This window comes from Pteropus vampyrus, unplaced genomic scaffold (assembly GCF_000151845.1).
Source record: "Pteropus vampyrus isolate Shadow unplaced genomic scaffold, Pvam_2.0 Scaffold123, whole genome shotgun sequence".
NCBI lineage: Eukaryota > Metazoa > Chordata > Mammalia > Chiroptera > Pteropodidae > Pteropus > Pteropus vampyrus.
The window spans coordinates 4,240,283-4,255,898 of record NW_011888904.1 but is presented as its reverse complement, the minus strand read 5'-3'; the positions used below and the strand labels follow the sequence as shown (position 1 = coordinate 4,255,898).

Here is a 15,616-nt window from a genome sequence, read left to right as displayed (position 1 = left end):
AAAGGGTAAAGGGGTCGTGTATATGGTGATGGAAGATCTGACTTTGGTGAACACACAATGCAATATACAGATGCTGTATTATAGAACTGTACACTTCAAACCTATATGATTTTATTAACCAATGTCACCCCAATAAACTTAATTAAAAATATTAGTAGCCTAGATTAGGGGTCCCCAAACCCCAGGCTGTACTGGTCTGGTCTGTGGCCTGTTAGGAACCAGGTCACACAGCAGGAGGTGAGCAGCGGGCCAGTGAGCAAAGCTTCATCTGTATTTGCAGCCACTCCCCAGCGCTAGCATCACCGCCTCAGCTCCACCTCAGCTCACCAGGCATTAGATTCTCACAGGGGCACCGGTCCCTGGTGCCAAAAAGTTTGGGGACGACTGGCCTAGATGACAATTGAAAAAAAAAGTGCCAATAAGAAACTAACTGATCAAAAGATTGCTTGATGTGTAGAGAACCAGAGCAAGGGCAGTAACTTAAATAACTTGAACGTCCAGTGGCTTCGGCATCTCACTACCGGATGCGACTGCTTGCATAACATGGCACAGACCTACCTCTGGACCTAGAAAGTTTGAGTCCCAGAAGTTGACATTTTTTTCCTACTCTATTATGTGGCTTCTACAGAAGAGCCGTATTTACCCAGTTTTGACAGAAGAAATTAATTCTCACACTGCAGAAATAAGCGGTCTCCTTCTCATTCAATGAGTACTCAAGTTTCCATTGTCATGAGTACAGGACCTAAGAGAGGTTTGAGAGATGTGATTAAAATGGCTCCCACAGAAAGGGGAGGTCTAATTAGTGTGTCCTGTTGTCGAATCGATTTAACCCGGCTTTGCCCTAGTGCCATTCTTGTTTATAAATGTGTAGGCGTGGGGCCAACTAATCTTCTTAACTTTCTTAAGGATTTGGGAGGTTAGTGGTATGCTCTGCTGTTAGCTCTGAGAACAGGAAAATCTGTTATTGAACTACGTTGCAGAACTGATGATGGAGGCTTGGCACCACTGTCTTAACAATCACTGGAAACAACACTGGCACAATTGAATAAGCACTGGATTAGGAGAAAAGCTGACTTGAGGGCCTGGTTCTGTCACTAGCAGTTACACTTATGGGTATAAGTCAGAAAAAAAGAAGCCAGGGCCGTTCCACGCTGGCCTATCAGATAGGTCCATCTGGAGACAGCCTCTAGCATAAGCATGGCTGGTAGGATGATTCCCCTGAACCACATAATGGTGCAAACCCTGGCTTAGGGTAGGGTGAGATTCATGTGCCAGCTCCCTCTCTAACTAGCTGTGTGATTCCAGGCAAGTTAACCTCTGTGTTATTTTCCCACCTATGAAATGAGATTAAGGATTGTTGCCCTATTTTATCAGGTTATTATCCGGATTTAATGAATTAATGTGTAAGAACTTTGCAAGCTGTAAAGCACTCTATAAATGTAAGTAATCATTATTACTTTTATCTAGAGGTAAAGCTGGTAAGATAAGCTGCCCTGTGACTGATAGGGTTAGAAGTGAAGAAATCTCGGTGTGGCACCAGTGCCGTGCAGTCTAAGAGCTGTGGGGCTGGGCCTAAGGATATTTTTATTAGAAAACACTCCGTGTTGAAACCACACAACTCCCTTTTCTGTGGGAGCCATTTTAATCATATCTCTCAAACCTCTCCTAGGTCCTGTACTCGTGGCAATGGAAAATTGAATATTCGTGGGATGCAGTATCTCACAGGATTAATTTCTTCTTGTCAAAACTGGGCAAATACAACTCTCTGTGGAAGCCAGATAATGAGGTCTACGTTCAAGTATATGCAGTGGTAAATGCCTTTGCTCATATGTTTTTTTTTTTTTTAAATCATGAACCTGTCAAATAGTAATTTGCTCATGATAAATATGGATGGAGTGGGAAAACCAAATGCACAAATACATAAGCGCTGGCATGGGTTGTGAGGATAAATGGTACATAAATGTGTTTGCCACGTGAGTAAAGTAAGCAAACAAGTAAGGCCAGCGAGGTAAAGCAGTACACTTACTGAGATTCACCATAAAGGAGACCTAAGAGAGTTTCTGGCCCAATGCTTCCATTTGATAGAGGGGAAAACTAAGGCCTAGAATGATAAATGACTTATGCAAGGTCTTAGACCCAGTGTAGGGTCAGTTATTGAACATTTATTATTAAATGCTCACCGTGTATCAAGTACTCTAAAGCACTGGAGATACAGAGATAGATAACACAATCCCTGCTCTCAAGGAACTGACAATCTAGTGGGAAATCAAACCCATACATTCCTGCAGATATTGAGTTCTAGAAGTGATGAGTGCTAAAATAGAGGTATCTATATAGAGCTTTGGGAGGATGCGGGAGACTAATTAAACCAGAAGAGAAAAGAAGGCTACGCAGAACGTCAAAATGAGAAAGAAGGGAAGTGAGAGAAGATTATTTCAGGCAGAGAGAAGAGAATAAGCAAAGACATGCAGTCTAGCACTCACAGAATCTTTGACTCAGAAGAGATCTTAGAGATGAGCTCTTTATATAATTAAAAAAAATCCTTATATATTATCCTAGAGAATGATAATTCAATTTCTGCTGGGACATTTCCAGTGAGAGGAAACTGATTACTTCATCAGACAGAAAAGGTTTAGGTCTAACCTTTTCAGTTGGTATTGCACCGTACGTACGGGTTCTGTCAGATTTTTCTCTCTTCATTGTCGCTGAATAACAGACCTGGTAATATTTGGTCTTTGACTTCCTCTCAAGGGAATAAGAAAATGTCATTTGTTTTAGGACCTTTGACTTACAGAATGGTAGAGCTGGGAGGGACCTCAGATATCATTTAGTCCATTTTTTAAAAAACCTCTTTGTGACTCATGGACCCTGAGAATGTGATAGAAATCTGTAGATCCTCTCCCCCCAAATTCACTTTTGCTTATGACACATGAAATGCTACATATAGTTTCATGGCACTCATGGAGTACCCGGATTAAGAAATCTTCTTTTTATTTTATTGATTTTAGTTATGTATTTTATTGAAACAGAGGCTCAGAGAAATGGAATGGCATGAAGCAGAGTGATGGAAGTGGTTCCCCATGGGTCGGATCACAGTAATGGGCAGGAGTCAGATCTATGGGTCAACTCTGGAGAAAGGCACTGACAAATTGAACGTGTTCAGGGAGCAGGCTGCAATAGGATCCACTATAAGGCATAAAGGAGACCTGGGGTAGGTGTGGGAGTGTCATGAGCACTTTCGTTAATTGTCTAAAGCTGGTTTATGGAAAAGGATGTAGACTTTTCTCTTTTGCTTCGAGGGCTAGCCAAAAATGAAAAGGTAGAAAAGAACTTCTGCCAGACAGAACTGTTCACTAACGGAATATACTAACTGAGAGGTACAGAATTCCTTGTCATTTGAATTTTTGAGGACACAGAACAACCTCCTATAAAAGGGATTTAAGCATCACAAGAGTGTGAACTGGGTGACCGAAACTGGACTTGATTATGTAACTCGGGATGGCTGAGACCTCAACTGTGAGGGGTTGGGAGGATGGTAGCAGTGGAGAGAAATGAGACTTGGAGATAGATATAAGCGGAAGAAAAATGTTGAAGGCTCTTATACTGCATGGCTGGTATTCAAGAATGGTAGCCTGTACAGAGTGGTGGGACAGAGAATGAAAGCAAAAGGACATGAAAGTACATTTCAAAAGAGGAATTAACAGACTCAGTGGTGGCAGCACTAGCAAGGAAATAAGGAGGCAAGAAGAGAGAGGTTGTGGTGATGAGCTGTAGGTTTCACACAGTGAGTCTGAAGCGATACTGACAACAAGACATGCAAATGGAAATGCCCAGTAATCCGAAATGTTGGCAAGTAACTAAAAGGAAGTGACCAGCAGGCAACTGACGAGTTAAGATTAGAGTTCCAGGAGGTCAAGATGTGAGACAGATTAAGAGGTTATCTACAGAGATGAAGTAATTTAAGTATTAAGAGTAAGTATATTTTTAATGAAAAAAGTATAGCAGGAATAGAAGTCTAAGGAGCTAGCCCGTAGGGCTGACCTCAGTGTGGAGACGGCATAATTAAAAAGACATGAGAAGGAAGAGTCAGAGAGGAGATCGGAGATTAGAGAGTGAAATAAAAACCTGGTAGAAAGGAAGCTTCGGGGAAGAAGAGTGATCAACATAAATACAGTCTTATTTTAGTGTGCATTCAACTGCGTGCTTTGGCAGGTAAATTACAGTAATGTTCATTTCGGCAATAACATAGGTGGTGCAGTATGAGTTATAAAGTGCTTTTAAATGGATTATAAGTATCCCTTAAATAATATTTTCTTAAAAACATGCCTTAGAAAATATGGCTAAAACGTCTCTCCCAATTTCTGTATCAGTAAATTAAAAATCACTTTAAGTTTAATGAGTTCCTTTCACATCCTTACTTTAAGGAAGGTGATTTCTGCCATCCTATAGTGATCAACTGGGAAAGGTACACTGAGGTAACATGATATGCCTAGGCCACCATAGTCAACAAGGCAGCAGCAGCATGAACTGAATCTAACATTCTGATTTCTGCTCATTAAAACAAAAACCAAACACGAAATAAAACAGTGACTCAGATTTTAAGAAATAACTTTTGAGAAATAAAATGAAAACAGATTAATTCGGTTTCTTTAATAGTTAAATATTTCCCTTAAAGATCTATGCTACATGACAAAAGAGGTGATAGTTACAGTGTAAGAAACTCGTTTCTTTCCAATAATGGCACTCGGAGAGATAGAGAAAAGACTGTGATTGAGAAAAAGAAAAGGAGATTATAATTTTTCAGTTCTGGCAATTTCAAATATTATCACAGTAAGCACAGCTCCCATTTAAAAGGGTTTTTAAAAATGAACGTCAGCACCCAAAGTCAAATCTCCTTCCATCACCATATATTTGATCCCCTTTACACTTTTCTATCTCTTCACCTCCTTCCGGTAACCACTAAACTGTTGTCTGTGCCTGAGTTTTTGTCTGTCTCATTCTTTTGTTGCTTTCAGTTTTATATCCCACATATGAGTGAAATCATATGGTTTTCAGCTTTTACTGTCTGACTTATTTCACTTAGCGCGATAATATCAAGATCCATCCATGCTGTCGCAAATGGTAGTATTTCATCAATCTTATGGCTAATATTCCATTGAGCGTGTGTGTGTGTGTGTATATGTATGTATGTATGTATGTATGTATGTATGTATGTATGTATGTTATCTATCTATCTATCTATCTATCTATCTATCTATCTATCTATCTATCTCACATTTTATCTAATCATCTATTGCAGGACACTTTGGTTGTTTCCATGTCTTGGCCACGATGAATAATATTTATGGATAAATGTTTTCAAATTTAGTTGAAATTGCTGGGTGATATTCTTAATTTTTTTGAGGAACCTCCATACTGCTTCCATAGTGGCTGTACCAATTTACATTCCCTCCAGCAGTGTACGAGGGTTTCTTTTCCCCTACAATCTCTCCAACACTTGTTATTACTTGTCTTTTGATAACAGACAATCTTACAGGTGGGAGGTGGTATCTCATTGTAGTCTTGATTTGCATTCCCCTAGTAAGACGGAAGGAAATTTGACTTTGGGTGGTGAACACACAATGCAATATATATATGACGTATTATTAAATTGTACACTTGAAGCCTACGTAATTTATTAACCAATGTCACCCCAATAAATTTAATAATAAAAAAAGATGTAAAAGCCAAAAAAATAAAAAAGAACTTCGGAAACCAAGAATTAAGAACAAAGAGTACCTATCTTCCAAAATATTGAAACTAATTAGGATAACAAGCAAAAGGGTAAAAGGTGTGTGTCGGGGGGTGAATTAGATGATTCCCAAACCTCCTTGTCATTTCATATCCTCTGGACTGGGATTTACAAAAGTCCACGTTAGGGAAAAAAAATTTGTAAACCATTATATACTCTATTTAAGTGTCATTATTTGAAACCCCTCCCTCTGTAGAGACCACCTTCTGACAAAAGAATTCTTCGTTCCTGCCTCTACACTGAATCCAAACCCTTAGCCCCAGGTATACAGCCTCTGGGCAGCACCCGGCCGGGCAAAGGAGAGGAAGAGGAGGCTGAGATCACTAACAGTGAAGACTTGGGCATTCCCACAGAACTGAAGAGTGCCTAGAAATCAACTGGTCGAATCAGCCATGTTTTAATAGATGAAGAAACTGAGGCCCAGAGAGAGAAATGCTGTGTTCAATTCATAAGTAAATATCAGAGGCTGGATTTGAACTCAGGTCTTCTTTCGACTCTGCCATAAATGTTTTACTATGCTAGAGAAGGAGTTTGGGGGAAAGAAGGACTCCAGGGCTCCCTCTCTCCAGAAACGAAGTGGAATGTGTTTAGGTTAACATACTACTTTCTGGGGACAAAGTCAGTCACGTTGCCTTCGAAGCCTCCCACCTCATATTCAGGTAGATATGACTTCAAACTCTGAAAAAAGATTCTCACACATTAATCTGGAGTTTGTAGAAACATCAGAAGAGGGAAATACAATATTCTGTCCCTTGCAAAGAATATTTACTTGCAACTCAGGTTTATTTGGCATACGTATTACCTACTTACATTTGTCACTCACATGCAGAGAACTTTTATAAGAAGGCTGGAAAAAGAGGCATGTTGAGCCTTTAGGTTAATACTGGATTCTTGGCAAAAGTGAAGAGAAGAGAGCCTCGTTAAGAGAACAATGCAAAATATTTCCTAGGATGCTTCAGAGTCACAGAAAATAATGTTTCTGTCAGTCTCAACTAGCGAAGGCTGATATGACATTAGCATTCCAGTTCACGGTGGTATTTAACTTCTTGCTAACATGGTTTATCCTGACTTTTATTATTTTTAATTGTTATTTATTACACTTACGCTTCCCCCTTGTGGGCAAGATATGGAAGGATTCAAGAGTTGGAAGGACCCAAGATTTGGAAACTTTCAAGATGTGGCCTAGGAAGCCACTCCCCTCAGGAAACTGTCTTTCACATCTTCATCAGAAGTTTGTGGATCTATACCTGCTAATGCAATACTCTCCTGTATTTAAAGTACCCAACAGAGTATCAAAGAAAAGGCAAATCAAAGCGTAATCTAAAATTAATCATTTATGGTATCACGATGTGTAATAGGCACAAATGACTATTTTGCACATTTTGTACCATTATCCGAAAAAGTGTGAGGTCCTTGAAGCAAGTATTTTGCTTTTAGTTACTCTTTTCTCTGTAGGTTCCAGCCAATAGTTCTGTATTTAGTTAAGAATTCAATTACTATTTCTTGAATAAATTACATTATTTAGTACCTATTTGTTAAGGAACAGGTTGGGGAAAGCAAGTTCTTTATACAAGTTGGTTGCTTTAATCAAATCAAAACCAGACTGTAATCGGTCTAGTGAAAGTAGGCTAGATATTGGTGTAAGTTTCTTTTGGAAAGGCAGGAAAGGTGAGAAGACCAGTTACCTCTTTGTAGCTCACTGTGGGTGGTGCTCCCACCCTCCAACTACCTGCCGTGGGTGGGTGTGGCAGTGGTTTGTCCCTGGGTTATAACATCAAGGACTAAACTAGAGGAACAGCCACAAAGTAGAGATTAGGCCTTCATCCTGAAGGACTGGTGAGCAGAAGGGGGAGATGACATGGATATAGGGCTCAAAATCATTTCGGATTCTCTCCAGAGTCCCTCTCCTGACCGCACCCCCCACCCCCCGCCGCCCCGCCCCTTCCAACCTGATTCTGAGTTGCAAGAACACAATCTACAGCTCAAACTTACTTGGCAGCAGCATCTTTTCTCAACTGTTCATGCTTCATGAGGAGATTTTTCCGGTCTCGGAAAGCTTTCCTGACCTTGTACCCTTTGTAGACAGCTTGGATTTTGAAGGCGGCAATGTCTTGTATAGCTGCGATGGACAGGGCACCACGCTCCAGCATGAACTGGATCACTTCGTGGCGCTCACCGAGCAAAGCATAATCAAGGGGAGTGTACCTGAAACAGAAAAGGTTGGTTTTTTTTTTTTCTTTTAAGTGTTGGCATGTAATTCAAGGCACAGTTAAACTGGCAATATTACACAGTAAAAGGAAACTTCGTTCTAAGATGTGAAATATTCTCTGGCAACACTATCTTCTTACTCCAGGGCTGTTCTCTTTTCTCTCTGAGGGTCATAAAACAAGGGTAAAGCTCCTGACCATGTCCATTCCTGAGTTTTACTCACTGGCTCACAAACGGGGGGCTGTGAGAATACAGGATCACTTTTCTTCTTCCCCATATTCCAAATAGTTCCTAGCTCCTATCTGAAAAAAGTTACTGCAAATAATACTCTGTGAGATTCATAAGTTTGAGTCCATGATTATCTATACATAACACTTACAGAATAAAAAGTATACCTATAAATGGAGAGATTTAGTGTATGATAAGAATGGCCCATTAAATCACTGCAGAAAGAATAGATTATTAAATAGTGTTGGGACAACTAGCTAGCCATGTGGGAAAAAAAGATTCTTACATTACATTTTACTCCAAATTCATAAATACACACACACACACACACACACACACACACACACTCTCACCCTCACAATTAACCACACACATTCTCACCCTCACAATTAACCACTAATAATATCTTGGCAGAAATGCTTTCCTTTTTTAAAAAGAAAAATAACTACTTGGTAAAAATGACACATTTTAATAATTCAAACAGTGCAAAAAGTAAAAAAAAAACATATATATAAATAAACTGTGAAAAGTATTAGAAGAAATCATGAAAGTTTTTTAAAATTGAAGTGGGAAGTCTTTCTTTTAAAAAAAGATTAAAAACTTATAAACCTTAAGATTGATAAATCTAAGTACATGAAAACAAAAATTTGCAGGGTACATAGATACAATGGAATATTACTCAGCCATAAGAAGAGATGAAATACTGCCATTTGTGACAACATGGATGGACCTCGAGATTATCGTGCTAAGTGAAATAAGCTAGACAGAAAAAGTTGAAAATTACATGATATCACTTATATGTGGGATATAAACCTAAAAGCAACAAATGAACAAGACAAACAGAGACTCATGGACATGGACAATAGACTAGTGGTTATCAGAGGGTAGAGGGTGACGGAGAGGGGAGGTAGATGGGGTAAAGGGGTCAAATATGTGGTGACAGAAATCTAACTATGAGAGCTGAACACACAGTGTAAATGTATATATGCCTTACTGTTAAAGTGTATAGCTGAAACTTATTTGATTTCGTTAACCAATGTCACCATAAAAAAAATAAATTAATTAATTAAAAAAATTTGCAGGGAAAAACCACCAGAAAACAAAGATAAAAGATAATTCCCCAGACAGGAAATACTAGAGGCTCCTAAACATGTCTAAACCCACTCATTTAACAGAAATACAAATTAGGACTCATGTAGGAGAATACTTTAATAATAAGATTAGCAAAAATCAAAATTTTAAGAACATACTGTGGTGGCAAGGATGGAGGGAGACGGCCTCTCTCATATACTACATTAATCTTTCGGGAGAACAATTGGGCAATATCTATCGAAATAATTCATGCTTTTGCCCTTCAATGCAGCCATTTCACTTACAGGCATTTATCTTACAGATCTGCTCTCATGTGCGAAATGCTTTATGTACACGGATATTCATAAAAGTACAGTTGGAAATAGTGAAAGAATGGAAACGACCTCAATATCCATCAACAGGGGTCTGTTTAAATAAAGCAGAGGCCGTCTACACAATAAAGTCATCTGTATGATGCAGCCACTACTGTGGTATATGAATAAATAAGAAACAACCTCCAGGACGTCTTATTAAATGAAGAAAAGGAAAAAAGTAAAAAACAACAGTATTATGGCGTGCTCCATTTATACAAAGACTGTATCGCTGTATGCTTATCTATGTCAAATGTAACTCCAGAAGTTTCCCAAGAGACTGCTAACAGTGAGAGGGAAACTGCTGTCCCAGAGGCAGGGGTAGGAGGGACATTTAGTTTTCACTGAACGCCCTTTTATGCCTTTTAAATTTTGTACAAGGTGCATATAGCACCTTTTTGATAAAAAGATGGGTATTATTGTCATATAGTTAGTTATATGTATAAATATCAACTGGCTACCTTCTAGATGTATGATCTCGGGTAAATTCCTTTTTAAAAATATATCTTCTATTTTTAGAAATACAAAATAAATTGGATAAATACACAGAAAAAAATAACAGTTATATATATCCACACTCTCACAATTAACAACTGATAATATCTTGGCAGATATGCTTTCCTTTTTTAAAAAGAAAAATGACTACTTGGCAAAAATGACAGATTTTAAGATTTCAAATACTGCAAAAAGTAAAAAAAGTAAAGTAAAAAAACCCCCAAATTCTACCATCCAACAAGGTAAGGATAACTGTTACTTCTTAAACAACCTAACCTGATGTTTCTAAGCTCCAGCTTTCCTCATCACAGAGTCAGCATGAGGAAAGAATGAATAAATGTCAAGTCTGACATTGTATCAGGGAGGAGTTCATAAATGTCAGCTATTAGTGTTATTATTATAGGACATACACTGCAGTATGATTTGTCATACCATAGTCACTTATCATAAATACTATTTCCACAGGACCCAAACTAGTATTTATAACCACCTAATGGCTGCCACTGGATCTGATTCTTCTTTGAGTGACTGTTACTAATTCAATGCAATAAGAGGTGCCAGGAGGAAATAATCAGCTAATTTCTGAGGTGGAAAAAATGATGATTATATAGATGTATGATTAGACACAGAAAATCATTTAATGATCATGGGGAAAAAAATGATCTCTTTTCAAAATTCACCTAACAGTCATAGCAAGACATACAAGGACGAGGTTTTCAGTATAAACAAAGGGTGGTTTGGTCACTTCAGTAAGGAAACTCTGAATTCAGAAGGAAGCCCAAATGCTAAAACTAAGGAACCCCCATTTTAGGACAGCTCAATTTGCCATTATTGTTTACTGACCAGAAGGCTATAAGGAGAGGTGTCTATATAAACTTTAAAACATTATTTATAAGTGGGTAATGTTTTATAAATTCAGAAGAACTTTTAAAAGTTTAACTAGATATTCAATGGAAAAGATGATCAGAGTCAGAGAACCACACAACAGTCTCATGAATTTTAGAGAACATTAAACTGTAATAAAATGAATAAATAGACTCAGAAAAATTAAACAACTTGCTGAAAATAATATAACTAGTTACTTGCAGAATCTAGACTGGAACTAAGATTGCATGATTCCCTGTTCAATAATCTTTCCACGACACATCTATCAATTATTAAGTATGTCTCCTATAGAATGAAACTTCTAAAATCAACATGCAAATAACATATATTTAGTAAGCCTGATCATTTCTTCCATAATTAAAATGTAGTGTCTTTCATATAGTATACAAGCAGGATTATCAAAATCTGGTTTATGAAAGTAAGGCCCAAACTATGCCTTTACTTACAAATATGACAAAAGGAAATAACAGGGAACATAATATACCCTAAAAAATGCCGACCTAGGAGTCAGCATCAGCAGACCTGTGGGACCCTGGGCATTTTCTTCAATTCTCTTCACTTTCGTTTTCTCATTTGTAAAAGTTGAAAGGAAGGAGGAAAAAAGAACTAGATCTCTCAGGCTGCTTCTGGATGGAAAATTGCACTTCAAATATTTTAAATATTTTTATTATGAAAATATTATATGTCTTTATGAGAAAATTTGAGCATAAACAAAAGTGGGGAGAAAACATAAGAATCCTTTATATATTCATCACTCGAATTTAACAATTAGCAAGATTTTGCCGCATTTGCTTCAGCAAGGCCCTTCCTCTTTATTTTTGATAAAGTATTTTAAAGCAAATTTCAGAACTATCATTTCATCTCTCTGCATTTCAGTATTCATTCATAAATAATATGGATATAACCATAATGTTATTATTGTGTAACAAAATTAACAGGAATTCCTTAGTATGATCTAATGCCAATCCACATTCAAATTTTCCCAATTTTCTCAAAAATATCTTTTTTTTAAAAATTGGTTTATTCAGGATTCTCAGTCAATTTTGATCAAAGAAACACAATCCAAATATCTAGCAAGGTTTTAAGCCTGAAGTTTATACCTAGAGTTTAAGCAACTGATCATATTGTGATTATTCCTACTAAATCTTTCTTCATCCCCAATTCAATTTAGAAACATTCAAGTGCTGTGAATATTACCATCGATGTCAGAGTGTGGCTGTCAGATAGTTATTGACTGAAAGTCAGATGTAGCTGGCAAAAGTTATGTCTATGCTGGGCACATCAAGTGGTTAGTGTCAATGCATGAGAAGTAAAAATTAGCACTACATTGATGGTAACCAGTCAAGAAACAATGTAGATAAAGACAAGAGATAAGATACAATTGGACCTGCCATGTGGGAATGGTCTGGTGGGATGAGCAGAATGCCTAAACCAGAATGTCAATAAACATAAGAGGCAGTGCCAAGTTCTGACATTTGTACATCAAAGTGCATTGCTGATGAAACATTAAAGGAGCCTGGAATATTGCTACTGTCTCTTTTCATCTATAGATTGGCAAGTACAGTTAGGAGGATCTTTCCCGAGGTTTTTTGGTCTGTAATTAATATGTGTTTACTCCAGGAGGCAGTAAGCACCTTAATTCACAGGCTTACTTAGGTCTGAAATACAAGGCATAGCATATAAATGGGAATTGAATTTATACACACACACGTTATGTTTATATACATATATATTTACTGTTTCTTTAAAAACAGTAGTCGGTAAATACTTATAGAAAAAAACCCTTATAGAAATAAATCATTGCTAATTCTTAGGATTTGTAAATTTTCTTTTTTTTTTTTTTTAGGATTTCAAAGGGAGAAGTCTTTAGCTTTCTCATATATCTGCTTTAATGTCAAAACCTCAGCTTTCCACTTGGCTTTCCAGCTTCCTTAAATGTCCAACCTCCTAAATCTTCAAATCTTTTTTGTTTTGCAGTTGTCATTTGACTATAGTAGAGAGGGAGTTCTTTATGTAACTGCTCCTGAAGTAAGGCAAACTAGTCTTCTTTATCTAATTCTGCATGTGCTTGAAGAATTTCAGAAGTTTCTAATGCAACTAGTATGAAGCAGGGTCATGCTACTAGAAGCCTGAAAACACCAAGTTGACAATGCAAGTTATTTACTGAGCATCTACTTCATGAAAAGCACTGTGAGCAATACAAAGATGACCACCATCATCTTCAGGAGTTCTCAGCTAACAGAGAGGACGGAGTATACAGAATGATAATATAAAGTGAAAGGTGCCGGGTGCTATAAAAATATAAAAAAAAGTGTAGGGAAGAACAAAGTTTGGGACACATGATGGTGGGATCAGAACAATCTCCTTAGACTGTATTTGAAGAGAGGAAGGATGTGACTAATACTTACATTGGAAATATGATTTAGGAAGGCTACCTTGGAAGTAGATGAATGAGGAAAGATCAAAGGAGAAAAAACAGCAAGGAGACATTGGAATAGTCCCAGAAAGAGTCAAGAGGGCTTGATTTAGACAACGGTGCTGGTAATGGAGAGGAGATGACAGTGTGAACCAAGAAGAGATACTGAGTCTGAAATATAAGTTTAGAACTCACCAGCACCCAGGGGACTGCTGAAACCTCGGTGGTAGGTTGGATCGCCAAAGGAAACAGGTGGAGAGAAGAGATCCATTCCTTGAAGAATGTTTATATTTAAGAAACAAAAAGTGGAAGTGGAGCCAAAAGAAACAGAGAAGGAGCAGACACGATTAGAAAAGGATCAGGAAAATAATACTGTCACAGAAGCTTAGAGAAGATACAGTCTCCATAAAATAAAGAAGAGAAGGCGACAGAAACAGGTGATGCAGAAGGGCCAATGAGAGTGAAAAAGAGGACGACATGTGATTTTTCGACTAGGAAGTGGTCAGTGACCATTCAGACACAGATTTCAGCACAGATGTGAGGATGGAAGCCAGACTGCAGATGCATGAATGGTGAGTATGGGGAAATGGAGGCAGTTAAGACGGTTTGAGAAAAAGAAGACTTTATAGGCAAAGAAGACAAATTTCAGAAAAAAGTGAGTGATGGAAAATAATGGATGGAAGCTATAACTAATGGAGAAAAGTTCTGAAAGAGGTGAGAAAAATGAAGGGGCTGGCTCCAGAAAGGAGGATCATGATTCCTCTGAGGCAACTGGCTTAGAGAAAGTCCCTCCTTCTCCTCAAAGTTTCCTATCTCCTGAGAGAAAGAAAGAATTGGTGGTGGCTAAGAAGGTCAAAACATCCAGAAACATAAAAACTAAAGCACAGGCCCAGGCTCAGGGCCTGTGAATCTGACCATAAACTTAGTTGTTACCTACAAATTACTAGAATCTTCCTAGATCTAAGACTGCCAAGAGTCTCTTCTGCTTAGATTTCATGTCTGGTCTTTTTACTAGGTCCTTGGGGAACAACTTGAGCCTAACTCTGTGGATCTCATATTATTCAAGACATCTGTATTTAGACTAAAGTCCCAAACTTGAATCTTAGCTTCTCCTCACTTTTTCATGCTATATGGTGGCACCTCTATCCACTAATTGATAATGTCCTCTTTACCAAGAGAAACTTATAACACATTCCACTGGCCTAACCGAACTCCTAGTCTTGGTCAGTCAGGAACCCCCTGACTTTATGCTAGTCAACAGCCAGAAGGAGTAAGCTTCCTCATCTATAAAATGTGCGCTTGCCCTATGTAATATTGAAAGTTCTAAAATAGCTTTAAAATCCTATGATTCTAAGTCAACATTGCATGGAACCTTTGCTCTTTTCTTCTGATTCAGGATTTCTTAGTACTGTAGTGTTTCCTTGAGTATACTTAATATTTCTGAACCAATATCTAAACTTGAGATTTTTTAATGTAGCAGAAAGGATGTAAGATGAACCACAGTACACTTTTTTTTTTTAATCAACACTTTACTTACCTCTCTTCATTATTTTCCATCTGATTAGGAAAAGCAGCAAAGTCTAGTAGTAATTTAATGGCATCAAGGTATCCGTTGTTACAGGACCAGTGCAAAGCTGTTCTTCCCTATAAGAATGAGCAAAACTCAAGTATATCATGGAGAACGTATTTTTGGACTCATGGTTATTTATGCTAACTCAAAAATATAAACAAATCTCTCCCCCAATTGCTTAAATACAGAAAGGGACAATATTAAGTGTAAAGTAGAGAAAATGGATTGTATCTTAACTAAGTGATCAAAATTAGCACTACGTGATGGGGCATCACATGTCTCCAGATTCGATATCACTTATATAAATATATTATTCCAACCAAAAGTGTAAAGTTTGAATCTAATTATGATGAATCATAAGGTAAACCCAAATTGAATAAAATTCTGTAAAATAAATGGCCTGCATTCTTAAAAATTTTCAGTGTCATAAAAGATAAAGAAGGCATGAAGCATTGCTAGAGATACATAGGGATATTTCATAGAGTTCAAGCAGTCAAAAAGGAAGATATCACAATCCTAAATCTATATGCACCTAATAGCAGCTTCTAAGCATATAGACTTGAAATTGACAAAATTAAAAG

The 15,616-nt window shown here is 37.6% G+C and overlaps 1 protein-coding gene across 2 annotated transcripts in view; it reads right to left on the bottom strand.

Moving 5' to 3' along the window:
* The window catches only part of LOC111728740 (inversin-like), a 58,696-nt gene that overhangs the window by 25,207 nt on the left and 17,873 nt on the right, over positions 1–15,616 (bottom strand). For both annotated transcript variants that reach the window (XM_023534264.1, XM_023534263.1), the window contains exons 7-8: positions 15,003–15,109; positions 7,784–7,996 (exon numbers count right to left, since the gene is read on the bottom strand). In XM_023534264.1, coding sequence (XP_023390032.1) covers positions 7,784–7,996; positions 15,003–15,109 — 320 coding nt within the window. The remainder of the gene's footprint in view (positions 1–7,783; positions 7,997–15,002; positions 15,110–15,616) is intronic.